Source organism: Juglans regia, chromosome 7, assembly GCF_001411555.2.
Source record: "Juglans regia cultivar Chandler chromosome 7, Walnut 2.0, whole genome shotgun sequence".
Lineage (NCBI taxonomy): Eukaryota > Viridiplantae > Streptophyta > Magnoliopsida > Fagales > Juglandaceae > Juglans > Juglans regia.
In genome coordinates, this window is record NC_049907.1 from 34,527,392 (window position 1) to 34,551,647 (window position 24,256).

General features: G+C 38.6%; 3 protein-coding genes across 3 annotated transcripts; all 3 read left to right on the plus strand.

The window, feature by feature from the left end:
* The first annotated feature begins 1,650 nt into the window (after window positions 1-1,650).
* Window positions 1,651-2,091, plus strand: LOC108995019 (nuclear transcription factor Y subunit B-5-like). Its single transcript, XM_018970477.2, has one exon. The coding sequence runs from the start codon at window positions 1,678-1,680 to the stop codon at window positions 2,062-2,064; it is 387 nt and encodes a 128-aa protein (XP_018826022.1). The 5' UTR covers window positions 1,651-1,677; the 3' UTR covers window positions 2,065-2,091.
* Window positions 2,092-18,343: 16,252 nt separating this feature from the next.
* Window positions 18,344-22,012, plus strand: LOC108994996. Its single transcript, XM_018970447.2, has 4 exons — window positions 18,344-19,727; window positions 19,842-19,897; window positions 20,036-20,453; window positions 20,691-22,012. Exons 1-4 carry the CDS (start codon window positions 18,344-18,346, stop codon window positions 22,010-22,012), a joined length of 3,180 nt encoding a protein of 1,059 aa, XP_018825992.2.
* LOC118348932 lies at window positions 22,009-22,347 on the plus strand. The gene has a single exon (XM_035691523.1). It carries the CDS (start codon window positions 22,009-22,011, stop codon window positions 22,345-22,347), a length of 339 nt encoding a protein of 112 aa, XP_035547416.1.
* Window positions 22,348-24,256: the final 1,909 nt, after the last annotated feature.

Below are 24,256 nucleotides of genomic sequence, written 5' to 3' on the forward strand. Positions count from 1 at the left end.
TGATTCATAAGTATGAAACGTAAGAGCATTGATACAGGTCTCTTCAAAATGAAGGAATCTTCAAAATTTAAATGATTTGTGATTAAAAATGCTGGATTGGATCGGGTAAACATCAATTAAAACTCCAATTTTAAGTTACAGTATATTTACTTTTATTTTCATATTTGAAGACACTCTGTTTATGATCTATTCTCATTCTTTTATTATAAAATCACTTCCTCAAACTTTCAAATTAATGTCATCACGGTTTAAGTATTAATCAAGATTAATTTAGTTGATAATATTTTTTTTTAAAAAATAATAATTTAAGTATCAAATTAAATTATTAATTAACATATTATTAGTGTAATTGTAAAATATGAAAAAAAAATTAAAAAAAATATTATATTATTATTTTGACTAATTCATTAATTGCCAATCTAATGTATGGTTATGATTAAGAAAGTTTTGAATTTATAAAAAAATATATTTTTTATTAAATTTCAGATATAATTTTAATGAAGTCTTAGGAGGAAAAACTAAAAAAAATCTAGTAATATATACGAAATTAATTAAACAGATCATCAAAGTGGATATGCCTGCATCATGCTCTTGACTTTTCAATATGGGAATGAAGTGGAAAGTGCCGGCAATCTTTGAGCTCATTGATGGTACTTAGCCATGGCTTTGTGTAGCACTAACTGTACGGCCTTGAAGTTTATTATAATATTTGAGACCCCACTAACTTTCATAATTAAAATATAACAAGAATTAGTACATTGCTGTCGTATAGAATGATGTAATCTCAAGTATTTAATTAGATCCTTCTTATTTTTTAAATCTTTTTGAAAGGTCTAGGACCTAGGTGGTTGGATCCATGCCACGACATGATGCATTCACAAAAGTCTCACCTTTAAAGCTCGTACGTGTTGACCAATGACCAATAATATTATTCTACCTTAATGTAGATTTATATGCTTAGCCTGCATGCGCTTGGTCATAATCCACACATGATGATGATCCTTGAGCTTGCTTTAGGGCCGGGCTAGCTGGTTCTTTACAGATCATAGAGCTTTGCAAAACCCTATCAGCATCCATTAGTTGTTCTACTGTTTGATCCTGCAGTCGAATCATTCTGCAAACTAGGTATTCTGGTTTGTCGTTTTACAATTAATATAAATTAGGTGGTCTTTATTTATCTAGTAAGGCTAGAAATAAGTCTCAAATTAATGAATAAATTTTAGATAAACTTTTTGTAAAATAGAGAATTTTATTGAGTTTTGTTATATATCAGTTATTATTTATTTTCATATATACATCATATCTGATAATTTTTTTTATAAAATATAGACTATAAAATAGTAAATAGAGATTAATGAAAAGAATTATTCCATTTTTATCTAATCAAATGATATTCTTGATTTCTTGTTGTCCAATGGATTTAGATGAGGTGAGGCCCCACCATTGATGCTGGCCTGTTCGGCACAGCCACGTTACATATTGAACTTTTGACCTGATCACCTTTAAAATTATGGTGGCGAGAAATATTAAAAATTTCCTTCAAAGGGAGTCATGTGTAGACCGACATCATGTGGCTCCGGCACTGATGTATATAAATATATAAAGAGGGCTTGTACTGATCCAGAAGGACCATTAGTACTGTATGCTCACTGGTCAGGAACAAGCAGTTTGCTGGAAATGGTCGATAATATGGGTGCTAGTGCTTCAAATGAAGATAATTACATGATCAACGAGCAAGAGAGATTGCTGCCGATAGCCAACGTTGGACGGATCATGAAGCAAATTCTGCCACCCAACGCAAAAATCTCCAAGGAGGCCAAGGAGACGATGCAAGAATGTGTTTCGGAATTCATTAGCTTTGTCACCTGCGAGGCATCCGAGAAGTGCCGGAAGGAAAGGCGCAAGACCGTGAACGGTGACGACGTCTGCTGGGCGCTGGAAACGCTAGGTTTTGATGACTACGCGGGGCCAATAAAAAGGTTTTTGCATAGATATAGAGAGCTAGAAGTAGATAGAGCCAATCAGGAAAATGGTAGGAACATACGGCCGAAAGATCTAGAATGATCATGAACCTGCATTTTAAAGTAGAATTAAGCACCAAAAATAAGAAAACAGGTTGCAGCTGATGATCTGAGTCGACCAAGAAAGTCAATGTGATCGAAACTGAAAGGCCTTTTTTTTTTTTTTTTTTATAATGTTTTTTTAAAAGATTAATAGACAATGTCGTGATTTCTATCTTCTAATTACGTACCTTTATTTGCTTATATATGATTAAAAAGACCATGGATCATTTATCTTTCATATGCTGCTCGAGCGCTTTCATTATATAGATATTAGATTTGCGAATATGGGCTTCGTTTCTGAACTTCACATGATGATGAGCTCAAGTTATGAAGATTCATAGGATGCAATTTATTTTTTTTCATATGCAGAAGTTGATCATGAGCTCAACTTCACGAATATTCATGTTAGAATTTATTTTTTTAATATTATTTTTATTTTAAAATTAAAAAAATTTAATTATTTACTTTATTTTATACGAGAATTTTAAAAAATTATAATGATTAGATGAAATGAATTGTGAAAACAATTGATCATCTTCTAGCACACGCGCAATTGGACGTACGGAGCGCAAAAGATCACTAGTACTAAATATCTTACATTTAGTCGGCATTTGGTCTGAGAAACAGATATAGATGATAATTAATATTGGAATTTGCTAACGCTGTGTTTGTATATTATTGATCTACTCTGGCCAGTATCGTTTGCATGAGTAATGATTTGTTTGCAAATTAATTAGCTCAAGCTGGCCTACTGCCGACACTAAACATGATGCATGCTGGTATGAAATCCTTGTCTAGGTTAATATTTTTATGTTGACCAGGCTAGCTAGGAGGTTGAAAGTGATTCCCAATGTCTAGGTGGCCAAAGTACATGCACCACTACACGTCAAATGAAAACACATTCAAATGTATATTAATGGGCATGTTGACCATCACATATATATATTGATGATTCAATATTAATGTATCCGGTTATTTTCGTAATCATAAGAAGACAAATAGATATATAGAAATTGAGAGGTGTTAAGGCATGGAATCTTTAAGTAATAGCTAGGACGTACGTAGCTTGTTCCTTAATTCGTGGGGCTTTTTAATTGGGATCCCTTAAATTGAGTTAAGACGTACGGTTTGAATGACAATAAGAAGAATAAAGGCTAAATCCACCAACCATGCATTCTCCAATACTAAATTGTCCGATATAGATAGATAGATAGACCGTGGACGTACGTTGCTACGTATATAGACCCGCATTTGCCCCCTGACGCGGCGGCCACATCAGCCATTATTAAAAAGAAAAAAAAAAAGAAGGGTCAAAACACGTCCCGGATCATTCATTTCGTCCCCATTTGAACCTGTTTCTGAAACCCTAAAACCTCATCCTGCGCCTCGATCGGCCAACTGCATCTTCGATAAAAACCGAGCTCCATTTCTGGAAAAAAAAAAAGAAAAGGAAAATACAACTATGCATGCATTCACTTTTGAAATAGACATGAGTTAATCTTCAAAATGGTCCGTCTATTAATGTTCAAAAAACAGCACACCAATAAGTAACTTACGCGTTGCCTCCTCGGCTTTCCTACCGTGTGTGCCCACCCAAGTACGCAATGGATCCCTCATCCCCTCACTCTCCACCCGAATCTAGATACGAATTTTCATCTCCCTACTCTCTTCGCCCCCTCTCTCCGTCATCAACACCCCCTTTCTTCGTCGTTGCACGAGGAAGGCGAATAATGAAATGAAGGCTTACCACACGAGAAACAGAGGCCACTGAGGGAAGAAGTGCACTGTGCAGCTGTAGCTCCAGGCGGCGGTGAAGCTGAGATAAGTCCAGGCGAAAAATCTGTTGATGTTTCGATCTTTCTATTCTTTTCTTCCTAAGTTTTTTTGACAACCAAACAGAGATGAGTTTCACTGTGATTTTGAATGGATTGTAGTTTGATTGTGGATTGATTTTGGTAGCCCGACGTAGCCACCCAATCCGAAGCCAAACATAATAATCATTGGAAAAACTTTCCCCATATTTACTTCCTTGCCTCTGGTTCACAACACCCACAAGCATGCAGACAACTCCCAAGAACCTGCATAGAACTCAGAACAATCACCAATGGCATTTTCTGTGTGCGACTTTAAACTCATGTAGCTTTTCAAGGCCATTGAATTCAAGATTTTTTTTTCTTTTTCCGATTTAATCTCTCTCTCTCTCTCTCTCTCTCTCTCCGTTTCTTTGTAAATGGCGGATGTTAATCAATTGTCGTTTCATTCTCTTCACTTCTCTCCTTCTCTGCTCATCTCCTTTGCATCCTCCTTAATTGTGGGTTGATTTTGGAGAGGAGATGGAGATGGAGATGATCGACGGAGATGGGGGAGATCAGCGACATAGATGGGTGACGACGGAGATTGATTGGCGGCAGAGATGCTTGCTAATGACGGAAAAAGAAGAGACTGAGAACATAGAAGAAGAAGATACAAATAAATAATCTAGTGTGATGCACTCCAATGACTTAATGTGAAATAGGTGAGGTGTCACAATTTAATTGGGGCTGTTTATAGGTCAACAACAGACCAACCGCTCCACAGCGGTTCTGAATAGAAATTGTTTAAGAAACTAGGAGCAATAGCACCAAGAAACATATACAATATTTTCTAGCTGTGAAAAGATTATCTAGAAGGTATATAAGACAAGAAGCCCAAAAACGAAAAAACTCAAGAAAATAAGAAATTTTAATTGGTAGTTTCAAACAACAAATAAAGAAACGAAATAAGAAATGGAGAAATGGTGCAGAAGAAAAGCAAATAAAATAGCAAGTACCTGAAAGCTGAAGAAGATTGGGTGAAGAATTGAGTTTTTGTGACGGTTTTGAATTTGTGACTGTCCTGAAACCGTCAACAAAAAATCATTTATGATTCCTGGCCATACCATAAAAAAATTTAGTATTCGCATCCCTTCCTTTATCCATTTTACCTTCGCCTTTTGAGCCATAAAGATTTCCTCTTGATGCATCCAATCATGCAAACTTTTACAAGCTTCTTGTAACAATTTTTCATCATCTATATCACCCGACTGTAGCACCTTGTCTTCCAATAAAATTATCCGATCTTCCCACTTAGTAATTTGCTGAAAAATATTGCCAAACACATTTCGATTCCACTCCTTTAGAGTATGGTTCAAACGCTTCAACTTGGTAGTCAAATTCAAAAGCCCCTCAAACTTTGTAGGTTCCATCTAACTCTTAGTAAGTACCTCTCTGAACTGCGTATGTGTAATCCACATATGTTGGAAAAAAAAAGGCTTTGGTCCATAAAATTGTCTAGCATTTGAAACACTAACGTGTAGCGGACAATGATCTGAAGTATTTCTAGCCAAAATAAAAACCTTCGCCGCAGGATATCTCAAAATAAATTCTTGATTAACAATGACCCGATCTAGCTTAGCCCATATTTGACCTCTTCCTTCTTGCCAATTACACCTTGAAAATCTTGAACCCTCCTCTTGAATCTCCAAAAGCCCACAATTCATTATACTAGTGTTAAAATCATCTTTAACACCCTGAGATTTTAATAGACCCCCAACTTTTTCATGATCATATCGAATGACATTAAAGTCACCACCAACCACCCACGAGATATCATGCCTTTGAATTGATTCTAGGTCTCTCCAAAGCTGCAAACGACCAGCTTGGAAACAACTCGCATATATAAAAGAAATTAACATCTCCCCTCACCTTCTTTATACAACTCAGAAATCTCTTGCTTAGAGCAGGAAATAGTTTGCATATCAACATCCTTCTGTCACAAAACCCAAATCTTACTTTCTTGTTGAAAATTAGTCATAAAGTTATCAAACTTCAACTTCCTAGCCCATTTCTTAATTTGACAATCTGCCACAAAAGGTTCCAATATTGCCAATACATCTGGCTTTATCTAAAAAATATGTTTCTGTAATTGTAAATAAGAACTACCCACCCCCTCACATTCCAAACTAAAATATTATCTAGCCTATCAGACCTGTTTAGAAGATCGAGTAAGCATACCTGGTGGCGCAGCTACAGCCTTTTTTTTCTTCTTTAACTTTATAATGGGCAAATCTGATTCATACTCTGTCTCTACTGCTACTTTTTCGGCATTGTCTACATTTTCTATACTTTCAACGCCGTCTATATCCTTCCCCAAACTCACCTCCATTTCTGCTACAAAAGACTCACTATTCGTATCTGCCCCTTTGAGAATCCCAGTCCATTTCTCGTTATTTTCCATAACTTAAATAACATCTGTACCCACATGTATATGATATGACCCATTGCTACATCATCAGTTTCTTGCTCCCTGGACTACACCTGAAAGTTTTCCCTGCCCTCCAATCCACTATCACCATCTACCACAAGATCTGAAATCCTATCCAAATCTGCATCCACAACTTCTTCCAAAATCAAATCTGCATCTCTTGGAATCTTTTCATCCTCAAATATATTATCCAAATCCTGAACTACATCCATGCTTTTTCCACTGTCACTTGGCACTACTTCTCCCTCAGTGCTTTGCAGAATATTTCCTTCCTGATGATCCACCATTTGATTGTCCGCTGCTAAGGATGGCATCATTATCCCGTCTTGCATTGCATAATAAACCAATGGCTCTGCTTCCTTTGGCTTCGGTTCTTGCACTTCAGTTTTTTTTTATTCACCACTTTCCACACCATCGAATTTTTTTCCTCTCTCTTCAGATCCTCACGCACCTGAGCCACACTTCCTTTTGGATTGCCTGCATGTAACTTCTCCTCCTTTCTACACGTAGTATTCGAGTGCCCTTGTTGACGGCACGTTGAACAATATGCTGAAAGAGTCTCAAAGATCACTTCTTGAAAATGACTTCCCAATTTATTCGGTATACCAATCCAAAAATAAAGCCTATGCTCCTTTGAAATATCCATTTCCACACACATTCTTGCTCCCTCTGGCCTTGAAACACAAGCTGTGGCATTATCTCTTTTCAGATATCTACCATACGGACCTGCAAAAATCTTCAACGTAGATTCATGAAAGAAATGAGGTTGTAATCCTGGTAGAAAAATTCACACCAGAGCTAACGGAGATTCCTCATATTCATTAAACGAAGGCGTCCAATGAAAAATTTTGTAAGGGACATTTGCAATATTCATCACTTCCCTAGACATAGCAGTAACAAAATCATCTTCATTCATCAACCGCACAAAAACATTTCAAGCCCTTCTCATAGCACCAACAACCGACATTGATGAAACACCCCAGCGATTTTTAATATATCCCTGGATCGCATCAAGTGAAGGACGACGCCATTGAAATGTTAAGACCATTGAAAAACGAAATGGAGTAGCCGTTCTTGTGATTTCTTCCTTGTTGAAAACAATGTACAAGTCTCCCTCAATCAGCTTTGCTTCACGCATGGAAACCTCTACCTCTGGAATAGGTTGAGGCCGCACTGAGGCATGCAAAGCTCCAGCCGCCATAACGATCAATACAGATCAGCTACTCTCTAAAATTTTTTTCCTGATTCTAACTATATAATATAGATCACTATCTATATATATACTACATTACTAAACTATACTATATATACTACATCAATGCACTATACTAATCTATATAGATTACTATACTAACTATATAGATCACTAACTATGTACTATATATACTACATTACTATACTATTATTTTATAAACCATTATTTATAAAAATATATATATATTTATGATATGTGGTCCACATTCGTACAAACAAATGTACGTTCGAATGATCCAACGGTGTACGTTGGAACGAAACGTTTGAACACTTTTGAAAAAATGGCAGACCTTTCTCACGTTATTTCTATGGCATCTGAACATTCGAACATTCTAGCATGACGTTCGAACATAAACACTAGTTAGGTTTGAACGTTTCTAAAAAAATTGGCTGCACCTTTCTCACGTTAATTCTATAGGAGATACATAAACCTAATTCCATACAAGTTTGCATGTCAACAGGTCTACGTTCAAACGTTGCGGAAAGTAAAAAAATTGGCGGGACATTTCCTTAAAAGGCTCCCACTCTGTTCTTGCATCCTTGTTTCCGTGTCGCACAATACATCGGAAAATGCTCAACTCGTGAGGCTCCACTCATTTGAACAAAAATCAATCTATTGGAGGCACTGTGCAAATGGGTAGAGATTTGATCGAGATAAATATAAGAACCGAGTGCAGAGCTAGGACATTGGCAACATAATGTGTGAAGATTGGAGAAATGCCTTGGACAAGCTTAGTGTAAAAATGTGCAAGACCTGAGACCAAGTGCATGCTAGTATCAAAAGCTATGTCAACTAATTTTACCAGAGAGATTTTTCTTGTTAAGATCATAAATGTAATTCTCTCGGTAGCCATAATTCCATAAATACATAATAGTCACTGTAACCTTGGCAAATAAAAAATGAAGATACTCTCCATAGATAAATTTGTAGAGTGCTGAGCTCAAGAATAGGAGTTCTAAGAGCTAGATAGATAGGGCATAGATGACTATCAACTACTTGCTTGTCTTCCATATGATTACCATCACAAGGACAAGAAATGCATATGTGATCGTAAATACAAACACCAGGAAATTCTTGTGAACAGAACAAAAATAGAGAAAATGGCTTCGATATAAAACTAGCAATGTATATAGTTTTGGCAACCCATTATAAAGTTCCAAAAATTGTATGCATACAAAAGATGATGGCTAAACTTGATGTGTTCAAAAGAAAGATCATCCTATGTATGATTTTCAAAATATTATTTAAAAGAAAATACTTTGATGATGAGAATTTTTTCCTAAATAGCAATGCAATTACCAACCCATGCAAGCTACCTCTTTCCAAGTTTTCAGTACATATTGATAATTTATTCATCAGCATCTCATTTAGTCAAGAGTTTGTAAAAAATATTGGAAATAAAATAAATGAAGACGTTGATGATGATAAGCATATATAGGAGACATCAAAAGAATACCACCACCACTATCGTTGGCTGCTAGAACAATGAAAACATACTTGATCAAAGTGATTAACATGAGCAAATAAAAGATAAGAGACAACACCCCAAATATATCATCATTCTTCTTAATCCTAGTAGGGAAAATGCCAGTAACATATATGAAGGTGAAGTGCCTAAATCACCATATACAACACCAATAATCTGAAATGCTAACTGAAAAGGTAAAGACAAAAACCACCGCACTTTTCTTGGTGGCATGCGTATTGTATTTATACAATATTCTGTACAATTTGATAGCTAGATGATTTACAACAGAATCAGACTATCCATCTATGCTATAGGCTATAATCAAGGGATTGCCTAGAATCATGTGATTGTGATATGGTGAGATTTGCTGAATTACTTGAGACGTGATTTTTGGATCCTTCCATGACCTTAATACCCCCGCAAGCCTAGCGACTGAGAATCTTAGACGCGTAGCTTAGATCGCAAAAAAATGAAGGCAGGTTTGCCGAGGCTCTTTGTGAACACATCTGCAACTTGGAGATTAGTAGGGACATAACGAATGTGCAGCTCTCCGGAAACCACCAGTTTTCTCACAAAATGATAATTCAAATCAATGTGCTTAGAACGTTTGTGAGAAACCGGATTAACAGCAAGAAAAATGGAACTTTGATTATCACAAAGCGTTACCGGAGAAGAGACCGAAGGCACATGAAGATCACGAAGGAGATGACGGAGCCATTTAACTTCAGCGGCTGTGAGAGCCAATGCCCGATATTTCGATTCATAACTGGAGTGAGACACTGTCGGTTGCTTTTTAGATCTCCAAGACACAAGATTATCACCAAAGTAAATTGCATAGCCAGAGATTGATCGACTTGTGTCGGGACACCCAACCCAATCGGCTTCAGAGTAAGCAAGGATCTCCGAGAAGAAGATGGAATAAAGACCAGTCCAAACCAAAGAGTTCCTTTAACAGAGCGAAGAATTCGCTTAATTGCTTGAAAATGAGAGACAAATGGTTTATGCATGTATTGACTGACGACAGTGACGGCATGAGCAATGTCCGGATGAGTGATAGTGAGATATTGAAGAGCTCCAACAAGTGATCGATAGAGAGAAGGATCATCAAAATTGGGACCAGCAGCCGATAGATGACGAGCGACCACCATTGGAGTACTGACCGGTTTGGAATCATGTAGCTGGGCACGCTGGAGTATTTCATGGGCGTAGTTGGCTTGACTGAGAAAAAGGCCAGCAGAGGTCCAATGGGCTTCTAGACCCAAAAAATAGTTCAAGGACCCGAGATCCTTGGTAGCAAATTCACATGTCAATTTGCCAATGAAACCATCAAGGAGAGACGAATTGTTGCTAGTGACCACAATATCATCAATATAGAGTAATAAATAAATTAAATCAGCACCTCTAGAGAGCACAAATAAAGATGAGTAGGCACGACTACAAGTAAAACACATAACCAAGAGAAAGGAGCTGAACCGATGAAACCAAGCACGTGGGGCTTGCTTGAGTCCATAGAGAGCTTGGCGAAGCCGACAGACATATGTAGGATTTTTGGAATCAACATAGCCAGGTGGCTGGTCCATATAGACTTCTTCTTGCAAAAAACCATTGAGAAAGGCATTCTTGACGTCGAGTTGATGAAGAGACCAATTATTAGAAACGACCAAGGAGAGGACGACCCGAACGGTAGAAGCCTTCACAACAAGGCTGAAAGTGTCATGGAAATCAAGACCCGGTTGTTGAGTATACCCCTTTGTAACAAGAAGAACTTTGAGACTGTCCACGGTGCCATCGGATAAATATTTAATACGGAAGACCCATTTAGAGCCCACAACATTTTTATTGGGCAGTCTCGGAACTAGATCCCATGTATGATTCATTTGAAGAGCTCGAATCTCTTCACCCGTGGCAGCAATCCAACCTGGATGTTTTGCAGCAGACTTAAAGCCTTTGGGTTCATTTGGTTGGGGTTGAAGATTCCTGACTTGGCCCGAGTTTGCATGGGGTGAGTGCCAAGAAGAAGAGGGTGGCCCAATGCTGGTCTGGAGGAGACTTTTGCAATGGGAGTGGGATCAGTAGGCAAGGAAGCAGATCCATTAGAAGACTCAGGCAGCTCAACAGAAGTATCCTGCAAAACAGAAGAGGGCACAAGACTAACGGAGTTGTCAGTTAAACAAGGTCCACACGAAAGCGGTAATGGACTGGATTGTGATGATAATGGAGCCTCTGAGCTAGTAGTGAGCTCAAGAAATGCACTAACGGGAGAATTAGGCAAGGGCCCAGAACATGGATTCCCCTTGAAAGGATAATTAAGTTCATAAAAAATAGCATGCCTGGAGATAAAAACTTGATTAGTAGATCGATCAAGGCAAAAAAATCCATGATGAGACATACTGTAACCCAGAAAAACACATGAACGACTGCGAGTGGTAAGTTTGTAAGGAGCATAATCGCATAAATAGGGAAATACAAGACAATCAAAGGGATGAAAATTGGAGTAAGTTGGAGTCTTACCATACATAATTTCATATAGAGATAGTCCATCAAGGGTGGGCATGGATAACTGGTTAATCGTGAAAGTGGCAGTGCTGAAAGCATCAACCCAAAATTTGAGTGGAACATGTGAGTGAAAAAACATCGCTAAACCAGTTTCAGTTATGTGAAGATGTTTGCGCTCAGCATGACCATTTTGAGATGGTGTGTGAGGACATGACATTTGATGACGAATCCAGGAGTTGATTAAGTGATCTCGAAAAGTGTGATTAGTAAACTGAGTGCTTCCATCACTTTGAAATATTTTGATTTTAATGGAAAATTGATTTTCTACAAGCTTCTGAAATTGAATAAAGGTTCTAAAGAAATCAAATTTTAATTTCAAAGGGTAGAGCCACGTAAAGCGAGAATAATCATCAACAAATATCACGTAATATTTAAAACCTGAGATGGAATTGACAAGGGATGGACCCCATAAATCATAGTGAATAAGAGCCAACACATGAGAAGCACGTTTTTCATTTGGTTGGAAGGGAAGTCAGTGACTTTTTGCAATTTGACAGCTAGAACAAATAGAAGGATTAGGAAGCAAAGAAGTCACAAATAAATGACGATTTTTATTCAAAAGAGAAATAATAGAATACGACACATGGCCCAGCTGAGCATGCCAAACATCAAAAGAGGCTCGGGGGAAATTATTGGAAAAAAAGAAACTAAAGAACGATGTCCACGCTCAAGCACATAAAGTCCATTCTCACATTTTCCGGTTGCCACCACCCTTCTTGTGACTTGATTTTGTATGATAAAACGATCATTAGTGAAAGTAATGGAGAAAGGAAAATCTGACGTAAGTTTACTAATGGAGATCAGATTTTTGGTAAGGCCAGGCACAGCTAAAACATCTTTTAAAGTAAGAGAAGAGGTGGGGGAGGTGGTACCAATATGAGATATAGGGAGAGCGGCACCATTGCCTACAATAACACAGTCCTTACCAGAGTACGTGTTAGCTTTGCCCAACTGAGCAACATCATGAGTCATGTGCGTCGTGGCACCGGTGTCTGTATACCAGTTGGAGTCTTGAGTGTCATTCAAAGAACAAGAGGTGAAAGCTTCCACCAGGTTGGCAACATTTGAAGCGTTGGAGGAGCGGGAGTAGCGCTCACGATAGAAAGTGGCATAGTGCCCTTTTTCACGACAAATCTGGCAAAGGATGGGGCGGTGACGTTGAGAGCGACCGCCTCCTCGTCCATGTCCACCACGGGAGTTGCGGCCATTACCACGGCTAGAAGCATATTTGAATTTGTAACTGCGAGAGGCAGTAAAAGCAGCAGTAGTAGATCCCATTGTAGGGGATGAGTCTAGTGATTTGACAAAAATTTCATAACTCTCTGCTTGGGGAACGACATCAGCAAATGAAGGAAGAGGAGTAATAGATAACTGAGTAGTAAAGAAAGCAGAGAAGGCAGAGCCAAGTCCACGTAAATACTAGTGAATTTTGTCAAGATCATCAATCAGACGACCCATGGCAGCAAGTTGGTCACAAATAGATTTAAATTCGCAAGAAAACTCAGCAACACTTTTATCAGCTTTCTTCAAGTGTTGTAGCTCATCTTTCAAGTGAAGTTATCATGATTTGGAACGATTGCTGAAGGTGTTCTCCAAAGTAGACCAAACAACATGTGAAGAAGTCAAGCCAACAACCGTGGACAGAGCCTCTTCCGTCAGCGAAGCAAAAAGAAGACTCATGATCAGTTGATCTGTTTGCTGCCATTCAACAAATTTTGGATTGACAGTGGCAGAGGCATCCGACCCAATGGTAGCAGGTGGAGATCGGAGAGAGCCATCCACATAACCAAGAAGGTTCTGACATTGCAGCAAAGGTAAAACTTGACTGCACCAAAGAAGGTAGTTAGAGGATGATAATTTGATGGTCAGGAGGTGGACCATAGTGTTGAAAGACAAGGTGGAGGAAGGGGTGTCAGAGGCCATTGGATCGAAGGAGGTAAGTCCAAAAAAGGCTCTATGATACCATGAAAAGGTAAAGACAATAACCACCGCACTTTTCTTGGTAGCATGCGTATTGTATTTATATAATATTCTGTACAATTTGATAGCTAGATGATTTACAACAGAGTCAGACTATTCATCTATGCTATAGGCTATAATCAAGGGATTGCCTAGAATCATGTGATTGTGATATGGTGAGGTTTGCTGAATTACTTGAGACGTGATTTTTGGATCCTTCCATGACCCTAATATTAACTTCATAATGGTTTCCCAATTTCTAGCAAGCAATCAATTGAATACCTTAAATCCCATATATGTAGTAAACTGAAAACTAATAATCATAATATGTAGATACAAAAACTAAAACCTAAAAAACATGGAGGAAATTAAAGAGAAAAAGAAAATTACCTGAGACAATCCATGGTCTTGGACGATCGTGGTAAATAAACTTGCCTCCTAATTGAAAGAATCACATTTAACAAAGTTTTCGCAAGATACTAGGTTCATACTTTTGAGTCTTTCATCTTTCTGTGCTTCTAATATTTCTTGATCTACGTGATGTTCTTCTCTCGACCTTTCTTCTTCTATGGCATCACCAACCTCCATTGTACCCAGTCCTTACAAGAAAAATGAATCTTTCTAGCGACAAGAAGTTGCTGCAAAGTGTAAAAAAATCGTCGAAAATAGTTATTTTCGGCTATAGAAAAACTTGCCATTGAGTCACCGCAATTGTTGTGCCACACAAATGCATTTTTGGCGATTTTTAAATGGTCGCAAATATGGAAGATTATCATTAGAAGAAGTGATGATTTTTTTCGACGACTTTTCGAGGTGGGAAAAATCATTTCCGGCAACTTTTCCCACTAAGAATAAGCATTTTCGACTAGTTCTGCCAGTTGGAAATAGTCATGAACAATATGAAGCAAGGTCATAAGCGAAATGAAACACTTTATAGTTGGCTATTTTCGAATATGGAGTTAACAAAGGATACCCTCTTGAGCTGTCAATTTGGCACATCTACTAGGGATGTCAAATCGTGTTTACGGGTCGTGATTGTGTGATGTCAAAACATGTACATTATATTTAATGGGTCAACCCGAACAGGACCCGTTAAGGATTTCGTGTCAAAATCTCAAACCTAACACGACCCATTAAGATAACAGGTTGACATGACACGGCCTATTTTGACTTCGTTACTGAATATGAAATAGATTGACATGATACGACATGACCTAACCCGTTTGACCTGATTGATTTTATATAAATATTAAAATATAAACAATATCTATAGAAAATAAAAAACTAACTACAATAAAAATACCAGCATTAAAATCTCAATAATACCAAATATGATAAACACACAAACTCAAATATGATAAACACACAATCCCAAATATGATAAACACACATCTTAAAATATTAACGTTACAAGGGTTACTAGTTAAGGGCGGCAGCGTGAGACTTGGTCACTTGAGTAGTTGAGACTTGAGAAAACTGAGGGACTCGAGGGCCGTATGCTTATTAGGTTAGAGTTTTTTGAATTTTTTCAATTTTAGGTCTAAGAATATAAATGTAAATTCAACTTTTTTAATGGGTCATAACGGATCAAAACTGGTTGACCCATTAGTGACCCGTTAAGTAATCGTGTCTTAATGGGTCAACCCGTTTTGACCCAAACCTACTTTTATCGTGTCATGTTCATATTGGATTAACGAATCGTGTCACATATTACCACCCCTAACATCTAGTCGGTAGTTAGACATTTCTTTGTCTTCATCCTGTTGATTGGATGTCAAGCTTGCCTTGACATAGCAGCACAAGAGAGAATACAGAGCAAAAGTTCATTCAATGTATAATTTTCAAAATATTAATTAACAGAAAATACTTTGATGATGAGTATTCTTTCCAAAATAGCAATGCAATAACAAGCCCATGCAAGCCACCTTTTTTTGAGTTTGCACTACATATTGATAATTAATTCATTAGGATCTCATTTATTCAAGAGTTTGTAAAAAATTATGGAAGCGGAAACTAAATAGAAACGCTGACGGTGATAAGCATATATAGGAAACAAGAAGATAACCATCGCCATTATCGTTGGCCGCGAGCACAATGAAAACATACTTAATTAAAGTGATTCACACGGGCGAGTAAAAGATAAGAAACAACACTCCAAGTATATCATCTTTGTGCTTAATCCCAGTAGGGAAGCCTGGTAAAACATACAAAAGTGAAGTGCCTAAATCACCATATACAACACCGATGCTCCAAAATGCTAAAAGCCCCTATGGTATCACAATCTCTGGCCTGAAATCAATAGAATACTTTAAATCCCATATATGTAGAAAACTGAAAAATAATGATCATAACATGGAGATACGAAAACAAAAACTTAAAATAATGGAGGAAGATAAAGAAAAAAAAAAAAAAAGTAAATTACCAGAGACGATTCAAGGCCTTGGACATTCGTGGTGAATCTACTTGCCTCCAAATCGAAAGAATCACATTTAACAAAGCTTAAAATCACCGAAAATAGTTTCATTACAAGAAAACTGTTTACTTGCTGCCAGCTATTTCCTGTGAAAATGATTATTTCCTATTAAAATGAGTCTATTTTTGTCTCAAATAGTCATTCTCGTCACAAATAATCTGTCTCAAATGCCTTTTTTCTTGTAGTGTTTTTGCCTACGATAAAAAACTCACAATTGTAGTGCCACAAAAACACATTTTTGGAAATTTTTTAAATGATCACAAATAATGTCAGATTATTTCCAATAAAATTATTGATTTATTTCAGAAATTTTTCTAGTCGGAAAAAATCATTTCAGGTAAATTTTCCCGCCTGAAATAGTCATGAACAGTATGAAGCAAGGTCATGAACAATAGGGAATGAAATCACTATTAGAGTTTTAGAGAAAAGAAGAATGACACACCTGTAAGGCAATAAGGGAGAGAGAAAGTTGATCAACTTTCCTTACGTGAACGTCTGCTGCATGCTCTGCTAGGGTTTTGTGCGCGGCGCTTGTCTTCGTGGGCTATGATGAACGGCCCTCCGGTGGCCTCTGGGACCGGTGGGCTGGACAAGATTCCGGTAGGGCCCCCTCTGGTGGGGTTGGAGATTACAGTCGGCAATGAGAACGGCGAGAGGCGTACGTTTGCGGAGGCGTTGCAGCGGCCTATTCCTCCCCCAAAATTCAAACTTCCAGTCCGGCGTCCTGAGGTAATTAATGGTGAGCTTGGTTTCATCTTCTCGGATCTTGAGATGGAAAAGGCAGCCGAAGATTTAAAATTTGCTTTGGTCCTTAAGTTTTTATCCACCAGACCTTCCATTGATGTTTTACGGAAGAATATTATCAAAACTTGGGGGTTTAGTGAGGTGCCGATGATCAGTTTTATGGATGATTTCCATGTTTTATTACACCTTGCTAATGAAAAAGACTACTTACATGCATGGGCACGTGAAGGCAGGGTGGTGGCAGGCGTTCCGTTCCGGTTGTTCAACTGGTCCGTGGGTTTTGATCTGAAACGAGAACCAACCATTGCTCCTCAATGGATTTTTTTGCCTGGTTTACCTTTGCATTTGTATCGGTTGGATTGTCTTCAAAGCTTTGCCACACGTTTTGGGAAGTTTTTGGGAACGGACAATGCTACGGTTTATAGAACCCGGGCCACCGGGGCACGGTTGTGTGTTGCTGTTGATCTCAGAGACGAGCAGATTAAAGGATTTCCTGTGATGTTTGGTTCGCAGCAGATTTGGCAGTCGGTGGTCTATGAGAAGCCAGGGTTTTATTGTAATAAATGTTATAGGCAAGGCCATACGGAGGTGGCTTGTAGAACGGGACAGCGTGCAAGCCGTGTGCATGTCGGGAAACAGACCAGAAATGGGGAAGGAAATAAGGATGATGGAAAAATATGGAGGGAAGTGGGTCGGAAGAATTCTGCCGTGGTGATATCCAAAGAAGATGACCATGCGAAAATGAATCTTGAGCAAAAACCTGAGAAACCCGAATCAAGTAATGCAGGGGAAAAAACAGAGGAGGGTGCAGAGTTTTCTGTTAAGCTTATCAACTCTCTTGTGACGGGCAGCAAAGAAGGGACGTGTGTTAGTAGGCTGGGGGCATCATCTCCTCTTTGCTCTGATGAGAATATCCACCCATCGGATTTGTTGGAAAATAATCTTGCCGTGTGCGTCGCCCAGCAGGAACCTGGTATCAACCGTGCCGTGTGCGTCGTCCAGCAGGAACCTGGTATTACTCTTTCGTTGGAGGACGTTGTGGCTGTGGAGCTATGCGAGTATGCTACTGCTGTTACTAATTTGGATGCTGGCCAGCAATTGAATGATATTAGCGCCAAAGATAGTGAAGATGATTGTGAGGAAGTTTGGTGTGATAGTGTTCCGCAGGTGCAAGCTGATGGTGAAAAGGTGCAGGAAGTCTCGCCGAGTTCGCGTACGCGTGTTTTCCATGGGGAGAGGGCGCGGTTTTATGATTCTGAAAATGAGGAGGGTGCTCTACCTGCTGTGATGGGCAAAGAAAAGTGTTATGCCTCGGATGCGGATCATATTTCGGCCAATGAGAATTTAAATATGAAGGAGGATAAGGCGTTGAGAAAATCACAACGGGTTCATACCCGCTCCCAAAAATTGAATTTATGACTGATAAGATTTTTTTCTGGAATATTAGAGGGCTGGGCAGTTCTAGAGGTATTTTGAAGAAGTTACTTATTAAATTCAAGGTTTCTTTATTTGCTATCTCGGAACCTTTTGTTGATGATTCTCGTATGGCTTCTCTTGGGTGTTATTTGGATTTTAATTATTATGCTTCTAATGCTAATCAGGGTGGTAAGTTGTGGGTTTTCTGGAATATTCCTAACATTTTTGAGATTGTGCTTTGTACGACCCAATCCGTGTCTGGTTGGTTCAAGTGGGATGCTCATCGTGTTTTTGTTACTTTTGTCTATGCTAAGTGTTCATATGTTGAGAGAAGAGAACTTTGGCATGATTTAGAGGAGTGGACTGTTTTGGATCAGCCTTGGTTAGTTTTGGGTGATTTTAATGTTATTCGCAGGGACTCGGAAAGAGTTGGTGGGAATCCTCGGCCTTTTATCTCGATGCTTGAATTCAACGATTGTATTGATCGTTGTGGTCTGTTAGAGGTTTCTAGTTCTGGCCAGCGCATGTCGTGGTGTAATGGACATGGGGGAGTGTCCAGAAGTTGGGCTAAATTAGACAGAGTGCTCATGAATAATTTTTTTGCCAGTATCTTTCCTTCTGTTCATTTCAATTATTTGAGCCGAAAATCTTCTGATCATTGCCCGATGGTTGTTTGCTCGGATCATACAGCTTTGTCCTATGGCCCCTCTCCTTTTCGTTTTTTGAATATGTGGTGCTCACATGATGGTTTTCTTATGTGTGTGAAGGAAGCTTGGAACCAGCAAGATACGGCGTCTGGCCTTCTTAAGCTCTCTATTCGTCTGAAAAGAACCAAGATAGCGCTTCGTGCCTGGAATAAAAATGTTTTTGGTAGGGTGGATGTGAATATTCGTGCGTTGGAAGAGAGGTTAGAATTTTTAGATACCCAACTTCAATCTGGTTTTTCTGAGGAGATTGAGGATGATTTTGTGGCTACTAAGACCGAAATTGAAATATGGGAGAAAAGGGAAGCTTCTCGTCTTGCCCAAATTGCTAAAAAGAAATGGTTGACTGAGGGAGATCAAAATTCGAAGTTTTTTCATTCAGTTATTAACCAGAGGCATAACAAGGGGCATATTAGTAAAATGGTCCTTGCTGATGGGAGAGTTTTGTGTACTGCTGAAGAGGTTCATGAGGAGGCCGTGATTTATTTTCGTAACTTCCTTTCTGATGTCTCTACTGTGGATCACTGTGACTTGTCGAGGATTATTGAGAAGAAAATTTCAGATGAAGAAAATCTTTGGTTATGCGCGGTTCCTTCTGAGTTGGAAGTGAAACAAGCTGTTTTTTCTATTCCGAAGAATAGTAGCCCGGGGCCTGATGGTTTTGGTTCGGGCTTTTATATGTCTTGCTGGGATATTATCAAAGAGGATGTGGTAGCGGCTGCTGGAGATTTCTTCAGGGGTGTTCCCCTATCCAGGTTTTATTCTTCCTCTTTTATTGTTCTTATCCCTAAAGTGCCTGAGCCTTCTGGTTTTGATAAATTCCGTCCTATTAGTTTGTGCTCTGTGGCTTATAAAATTTTTTCTAAGATTTTTGTGAATCGTCTTAATTCTGTTCTTGATGTTTTGGTCTCTCATGAACAAGGTGCGTTTCTTCCCGGGCGTAGTATTTTTGAAAATATTACCCTTGCTCAAGAGATGGTTCAGTCGATTCATAAAAAATCTGTTGGTGGTAATGTTTTGATTAAACTTGATATGGCTAAGGCTTATGATAGGGTGAATTGGGATTTTTTATTGAATGTGATCCGAGCTTTTGGTTTTTCTGATTCTGTTTGTCAGATTATTGCTAACTGTGTGCAGTCTCAATGGTTTTCTGTCATGATGAATGGTACCTTAAAAGGTTTTTTCCAGTCTGCCAGGGGTCTTCGTCAAGGGGATCCTCTTTCTCCCTACCTTTTCATCCTCATGGAAGAAGTTTTGTCTCCGTTGCTCAGGAGTAATTTTCAGGATGGTCGGATTGGCAAATTTAGCCATCCTATTGGTGCCCCTTTGGTTTCTCATTTACTTTATGCTGATGATATCCTTATTTTTACTAATGGGGGTAAGAGGTCTATTACTAATTTGCTGCATACGCTTGATACTTATGAGAGGTGGTCCGGTCAAAAAATCAACAGGGATAAATCTGCTCTTTTTCTTTCTAAGCTTATTTCTAATTTACGTAAGAGGAGTTTGCTGAGTCTTACGGGCTTTAAGGAAGGTAAGTTTCCTACTACTTATTTGGGTGTGCCGTTGGTTTCTGGTAGATTGACTACCCGGGTTTTTGAGCCGTTAATTGATAAAATCAGAAAAAAAGTTGCCGGTTGGAAGTTTAAATTGTTATCCTCGGGTGGGAGATTGATTTTAATTAAACATGTTTTAAATAGTATGCCTATCCATTTATTATCTGTTATGTGTGTGCCTTCCATATCTTTGTCTCGTATTCATGCTTTGTTAGCTAATTTTTTTTGGGGTGAGAATGATGGTAAAAGGAAATATCATTGGAGGTCGTGGAGGCGTATTTGTGTGCCTACCAAAGATGGTGGTTTGGGCATGAAAGATCTTAAAGAGGTTCAAAAATCTCTCCATATGAAGTTTGCTTTCCGTATTTTGTCTTCTAACAATCTTTGGTCTGATTTTTTTCGTGCTAAATATATTCGTCATAGCCATTTTTCTACTTACAAGGTGAAGCCAACTGATTCTAGATTCTGGAGATCGCTTGTAAAGGTGCTTCCGGAAGTTATGGACAATGTGAAGGTCCTTGTGCGTGGTGGTAATGCTTCTTTTTGGTTTGATAGATGGTTGGCTTCAGGCCCCCTTTCCATTCGGGTGGATGAGATTACTAATAACAGGCTGCGTCTTCAAGATTGTTGGTCCAATAATTCCTGGGATGAGGACTTACTTAGGGAACTGGTTAGTGAGGAGGTTGTTGAGGAAATTATTCAGATGCCTATTAATGTTACTCCTGGTCCGGATTTATTTGTGTGGAAGCCTTCTACTGATGGCCGGTTTTCTACTCGTACAGCTTGGGAGGTGGTGAGAAAGAGAGGACAGGAATTACCTTGGCATGATTGGTTTTGGCACCAGCTTCTTCCTAAGCGTATTTCTATATGTTTGTGGAAAATTTGGTTCAATTGTCTGCCTGTGGACGTTCAGGTTCAAAGTAAAGGTGTGTCTCTTGCCTCTGCGTGTGACTGTTGTGAGAGGAGGTGTATGGAAGATATTGACCATATTTTTTCTATGGGGGCAGTGGCTTTTGAGGTCTGGTTGAAAGCCAGTACTGTTCTGGGTATCCCTTGTAGTTGCAATCTTCCTTGGAAAAATAGAGTAGCTGGCTGGTTTTCTTATGCTAAAAAATCCTCTTTTAAAGGTACTCTTGTTGGCTTAATTCCTTGTATCATCACTTGGTGCCTTTGGAAGAGACGTTGTAAGGCTAGAATGGATGGCAAATATGATTCGGCAGTGATTGTTTGGAGAAGTGTTCGGGTGTGGATTCAATCTTTGGCGAATAATATTAATTCTGTTAGTCCTTTATCCATGCACGACTTGAAGATTTTGGAAGATTTTAATTTAGAGAGGCCTCACATTTCTATGCGTCCTAGTAAAATTGTTAAATGGTCCAGGCCCCCTTCGGGCTGGGTGAAGCTTAATTGCGATGGGAGTTGTAGAGGTAATCCGGGTAATTCGGGAGGGGTGGCATTATTAGAGATTGGAATGGTCTGGTTAAAGGGGCTTTTTCTGCCCATTATGGGGTGGGAACGAATAATGGCGCTGAAATGAAAGCTATTCTGGATGGTATTAGATTGTGTAAACGGCTCCATTTGATTAATGTGATTATTGAAAGTGATTCTCATATTGTTGTTGATTGGCTTTGTAAGGGTAAATGCTCTGTGTGGTATCTTTGGGATTTTTGGGAGGCTTTGCGCAAGGAACTCGAGGGGCTTAATTTTGTTGTGGTTCATCAATTGCGGGAAGGTAACAGTGCAGCGGATTTTCTTGCTAGAGAAGGTGAAATGGGTTTGAATGTCACGTATAACGGCAATCAAGATTTTCCCAGGTATTTAAAAGGTATTGTGCGGCTGGATTTTCTTGGCATTCCGTACTTGCGTTGTTAGTCTGAGGTCCAGGTTTGTTTTTGTTGTTTCTGGTTATTTAGTTTTTATTTGTTAGGCTTGTTTAGATGCTTTTTTGTTTTGTTATAGGCCTCTTTAGTTTTATTTTCGTATTTTTTTAGGCCTGTTAGTTTCTGTTTTGTTGTTTTTCCGTCTTGCCGTTTTTGGTTCTTAGGTTGGTTTGTATTTGGGAGGTTTTTGTTTTCTTTTCTGTAAACTCCCTCATACTTGGCTTGTAACCATGGTATTCCTCCGCCATAAGTGAGGGCTTATTAATAAACTTGGGACGGGGCCACTTCCATATGGCTACCGGCTCTTTTTTTTTAAAAAAAAAAAAAAAAAGGTCATGAACAATAGGAAACACTTGATAGTTTGGCTATTTTTTAGCATGGACTTCACAAAGGATGCCCTCTTGAGCCATCGATCTTGCACATCTAGTCGGTAGTTGGACATTTCTTTTTCTTCAACCTGCTGGTTGGATGTCAAGCTTTCTTTGGCATAGCGGCATAGAAAAGAAAACGGAGCAAAAGTTCTTCCCATGTATGATCTTCAAAATATTAATTAACAAAAAATATTTTGATAATGAGTATTCTTTAATTTCCTACATAGCAATGCAATAACAAGCCGCCAGCACAATGGAAACGTACTTGATCAAAGTGATTAACATGAGCGAGTAAAAGATAGGAGACATGACCCCAAGTATATCATCATTGTGCTTAATCCCAATAGGAAAAATGCACCGTAACACATACAAAGGAGAAGTGCCCAAATTGCCAACCGATGCACTGAAATGCTAACCCAATGATGCTTTTGCAATCTCGATCCGTCCTGCAGTAAATTGAATACCTTAAATCCCATATACGAAGGAAATGAAAGATAAGAATCACAACATGTAAATGCTAAAAGTAAAACCTAAACAAAATTGAGGAAACAAAAGGGAAAAAGTAAATTACCATAGACGATCCATGGCTTTGGATGTTCGTGGTGACTCTACTTGCCTCCAAATCAAAAGAATCAAGTTTAACAAAATTTTTGCAAGATAGCAGCTTCTTACCTTTGAGTCTACCATCTTTCTATTCTTCTAATATTTCTTGATCTTCGTGATATTCTTCTCCTAACCATTCTTCTTCTATGCATCACCAACCTCCAATGTTCTCAAAACACTACAAGAAAAGGACTCTTTCCAGCTACATGAAGTCGCCGCAAAAAGTCCTAAAATTTCCAAAAATACAATGACTCGGAAGAGAAGAATCAATAGAATCATAGAGAGACAGACAGAGAGAGAGCTATGAAAATGTCAGAGCATGAAAGATTTTACACAAGGAGAGATCAGCGGAGAGACGAAAAGAATCGAGATGATGATGCGCACAAGAACAACGGCTATGACAATGGGGTGTTGACATCAGCATTGAAGGCAGCAGCGACGTCGTCCACGTTGCATGACATCGGCTTCATCCGTGATGAATGTGCAATCTCATATGCTGAAGACATACTTCAAAAACCCAGGGGGATGGTACAAGCTCCATTACGAGAAGACTCATTCCCTTGTTCTCCTCCCTTATTCCCACGGAAAATTCCTTGCACAGGTTGGGCTTTCTTTTTATTGTTTTTTTTAATGTTTCTGCTTTGGTCTTTCTTATTCCTTTGCAACAGCCCAGAGGTGATTCTGGCTCTTTTGAGTTCTAAACCCATCTCTATTTGTAGCATCTGCGTTTTGATTTCCTTGATCGAAAAGCAACTTGATCAAACATCCAGGATCTGCTATTGAAGATAGCATACAAAAGCTGTATAATTAATTGGGAAGTTTCCCTAATTGATTTCAAATAGCTTTGCCATGTTATGCATGTTATTGCTTGGCATTATGTATTTTTCTTTTTAGAGTTTTGCTACTCGTCATTTCCATACATCATAC